The sequence below is a fragment of the Amblyomma americanum genome, chromosome 9, assembly GCF_052857255.1.
Source record: "Amblyomma americanum isolate KBUSLIRL-KWMA chromosome 9, ASM5285725v1, whole genome shotgun sequence".
NCBI lineage: Eukaryota > Metazoa > Arthropoda > Arachnida > Ixodida > Ixodidae > Amblyomma > Amblyomma americanum.
The window spans coordinates 105,174,061-105,177,579 of NC_135505.1; the positions used below are offsets into that span (position 1 = coordinate 105,174,061).

Here is a 3,519-nt window from a genome sequence, read left to right on the forward strand (position 1 = left end):
AAATGGTTGATCTGAACGCAGGAAGCATTTTATTTTTCATATTTTCGAGCGAGGAGAAAATGTCGGCCAAGATAATCACCACGTTCGGGGAAAATCTCTCGGGGCTTTCTAATTTTTTTTAAAACTGCAAGTTTAAAATATCCCCGCTGACTTGCGCGGTGTACGCTACTGGCGGCCAGCGGGTGGCGCTAGTTGGTGAATGTTCACGAAAGCTGGGCATGTGACACAGCGAATGATTTATAGACATGAGCAATGATACGGAAAGCTCCGTTCCGGCACAGGAATCTTTTTTTTAACTGACTCAAATTTCAAAAGGCATTAAAATTGTCATGTGCGTGCGGAAAATGTCCTTAAGAAGGAAGGCAAGGTATGTCACGTGAACGGTAATCCCTGACCGCATGCCAATGGAATTTTTCATTTCATACTGCTTCAACCTATACTTGTGAAGCAATAGACACATACTTGTTGACTGCAGAAACAAACAAGCGGGAAATAAATAGCGAAGACCACTCGTTTATTGTGCGCGCCCATGTCATCCGTAAGTCAGATCTCGGTCATAGCTTGTTGCAGAGCCTAGCCGTAGAAGCCGTGGCCGTAGCCACCGTATCCGCCGTAGCCGTGGCCGTAGCCCCCGTAGCCGTGACCGTAGCCTCCGTAGCCACCGTAACCTCCGTAACCTCCGTAGCCACCGTAGCCTCCATAGCCGCCGTATCCTCCGTAGCCGTAGTGCGCCCTCTGGTTGTCGTAATGGTGAGTGATGGCGTGGCTGTAGCCTCCGTGGCCGTAACCGTGACCGTAGTAGCCAGCGTTGGCCACGGCCAGGACAACCAGGACGACGAGGGCGCACAGCTGCAAAAGCGACAACGGCATGAACCACATTACCGAGGCATTAGATATTACACACCCACAAGACGCTTGTTCTGGCCTTTAATAAGGAATGCAGTTATCTCAAGACAAACCCATCTGTGACCCAACGTGGTGGTTGAGTGGCTTTCGCATTCGGCTGCTGATCCCAAGATGGGAGTATCGAACATTGGGCCGCAGCATCCACATTTCGATGGAAGTGAAATGCTAGAACGCCTGCGTGCTGTGCTATGTTTCAGGGGTTCTAAATAATCTGGAGTCCTTCATTCCAGTGTCCCTCAAATAAATTGTGTTGCATCGGAGCGTTGCACACCACTTACGGGAAAGGAATGCGTGAGGAATTGGTTACACTGTGCATGGGAAAAACTTCTTATACATGACAAATTACTTCCTAACATCCGCCAAACGAAGCCATACGACTACTAAACTGATCTGTACAGCTTTCACTGAATTTTTGCAGTTGAAAAAAAAAACACCCCGGACCAAGACGAATTTTTCACCGAGTGCGTAGCTTCTGCGTCTCTATGGTTGTGAATGGGTGGATGCTGATGACTAGTTTCTTCCGATTTATAAATATACCCTACCTTAGGGATTCCCTTAAAAAACAAAAAATAGGGAGAAATTTATAGCGTTAAAGTAGTTACAAGTAGTAAATGTTTATCTGTTTGTTAGCCTGCATACTTTACAGAAATAGAGCTGAGTGATTGAATTTAGAAAAAGAATTTCAACGCTTGTAGCACTTTCTCTGAAACAAGGTTAGGCTGCTTGTGGAACTTGCTTCCAGGGCTTGCTGTTGTCAGTGTTCCTCGAATAATGTGAGCTTTAAAGTGTAAGCCTCTTGTGCCCTAGTAACCGTAAACGTTGCTGTTTTCTTTTTAATTCTCTGCTCCTTTTTACCATTCTTTAACTCCTTCCTTCATGGTACGTTCAAGGTGTCCACCCGTAGTAAGACTGATACCGCGCCTTTGCTTTTACGTACTTAGAAACTCCACAGAGGTGCGCACAGGGGCCCCAATAGAAGTGTATCGAAGCGTTCGACAACGCCTTACGGCCGCGCCTCCCACCCGAAGACAGCAAAGTTTGCACGAGATGCGAGGCAAGCGCTACCTGCTCTATGTGGTCACCTGATCATGGGGAAAAGCTACATGTGGCCGGTAGCGGGAGGTGCCTCATAAATAGGTTTCGCTTTAAACAAATTTTCTCGCATAAAACTCCAAGCTGCCGGACCTATACATTTGCAGGGAAATTGTCTAGCGAGAAGCCTTTGATCCAGACCTACAATGAAGCGTGCTCTGCTTATCGCAGAGAAAGGGACTTTTATGAAGCTACATCACGGTAAAAGTGTCTTACATGGCTCGTGATGGTTTTGCTGACACATCTCTGCTTGAAGATAAACCATCTTGCGCTGTGTCCGAACTTTACCGCCAAGAAGCTCGACCCCAAAAGCACGTAAACTCATTCACGAGCTCCTATGAATCATTACATTTTTCTTTTTTATTAGTATGCTAAGGAAGAAAATGTCGCCTTCTTGTTAAACTAGTAACCACAATAGTAAGAGCCCCTTCGATTATGGAAGTCAAGCTTACAACCAAGGCGTTTGACGGCAGTTGAACTATCTGCAAATTATCAACATCACCTTAACTGTACTTTCTAGGCAACGATATTTATGGAGGCAGACCAAACGGTCATTTTGGATATCAAGGCCACCAAAAACAATTACATTAACCATTGCGGTTACACAGGGGATATAGCATTCATCTGCTGAGCCGCATTTCGCGGGATCAAATCCCAGCCGCTGCGGCCGCATTTCTGTGAGCACCAAATGCAAAACTGCCCGAAGACTATGCAACTATATTGCATGAGAATGAATGCCAGGTGGTAGATAGTACTCCACAGCCCTCGACTACGGTGCCTCTCAGAGCTCGTCCTGGAAGCTTCGGGTCGCTCAAAACCGTGTATCGTACCAAAGCAACTGTTGCTATTAAATCACGACTGGGACTTGCAAAGGCCAAATCCGAATGTCAGCTGCAGCAGCTCGCACATCGTATCCAGAGGGCAATGGCGCACACCAGTCAACCGCCTGTCCAAAGAATCGTGGACCAACGGTAGGACGGATACTCACGGTGGTCTTCATAGCGAACTACTGCAGAGTTGCCGATCGAGGGCGCGCTGCTTTTCGTAAGCCAGCCAGAGCGTTTATATACTGGCTTCCCTAAACGGGCCAATCCGGTGACGAACTTAAGGTCACCCGCTGAGCCCGGTCGGATATCGGCGGACGCCGAAATAATACCAGTTTCGGGGGAGCCTTCGCACAAGCAAAACGCTGACAAAGAGCAGGCACGGTTCGCTTAATCCGCACCTTCAACTCCTAGACGCCAACCGGGAGGAGAAAACAACGGGCTTTTCAACTGTTCGCACGAGGCAGGGGGGGGGGGGGGGCACGCTTGCGGGCATTGAGAGAGTCGGTCGATCGCTCCGGCACCAAGGCACACGTCTCGGTTAAAGCGTTGGAATGTGGCGCGGGCGGGCGTGGCAAGGGAGCAAGTTTCTGTTCTTGCGCCACTTGATTTTGCTGCCATATTTGTTTTTCTTTTTGAAGTTTCCTGCTGGATTCGTCCGTCGACATTGGATCTTGAAATGAACGTGTCCAGAGGC

At 48.2% G+C, this 3,519-nt stretch overlaps 1 protein-coding gene across 1 annotated transcript; it reads right to left on the reverse strand.

Annotated features, from left to right (window-relative positions):
• Positions 1 to 439: 439 nt before the first annotated feature.
• Positions 440 to 3,126, reverse strand: LOC144105283 (uncharacterized). The gene is made up of 2 exons (XM_077638424.1): positions 2,987 to 3,126; positions 440 to 849 (listed from the first exon to the last, which is right to left on the reverse strand). Exons 1-2 carry the CDS (start codon positions 2,996 to 2,998, stop codon positions 574 to 576), a joined length of 288 nt encoding a protein of 95 aa, XP_077494550.1. The 5' UTR covers positions 2,999 to 3,126; the 3' UTR covers positions 440 to 573.
• Between the last annotated feature and the right edge of the window lie 393 nt (positions 3,127 to 3,519).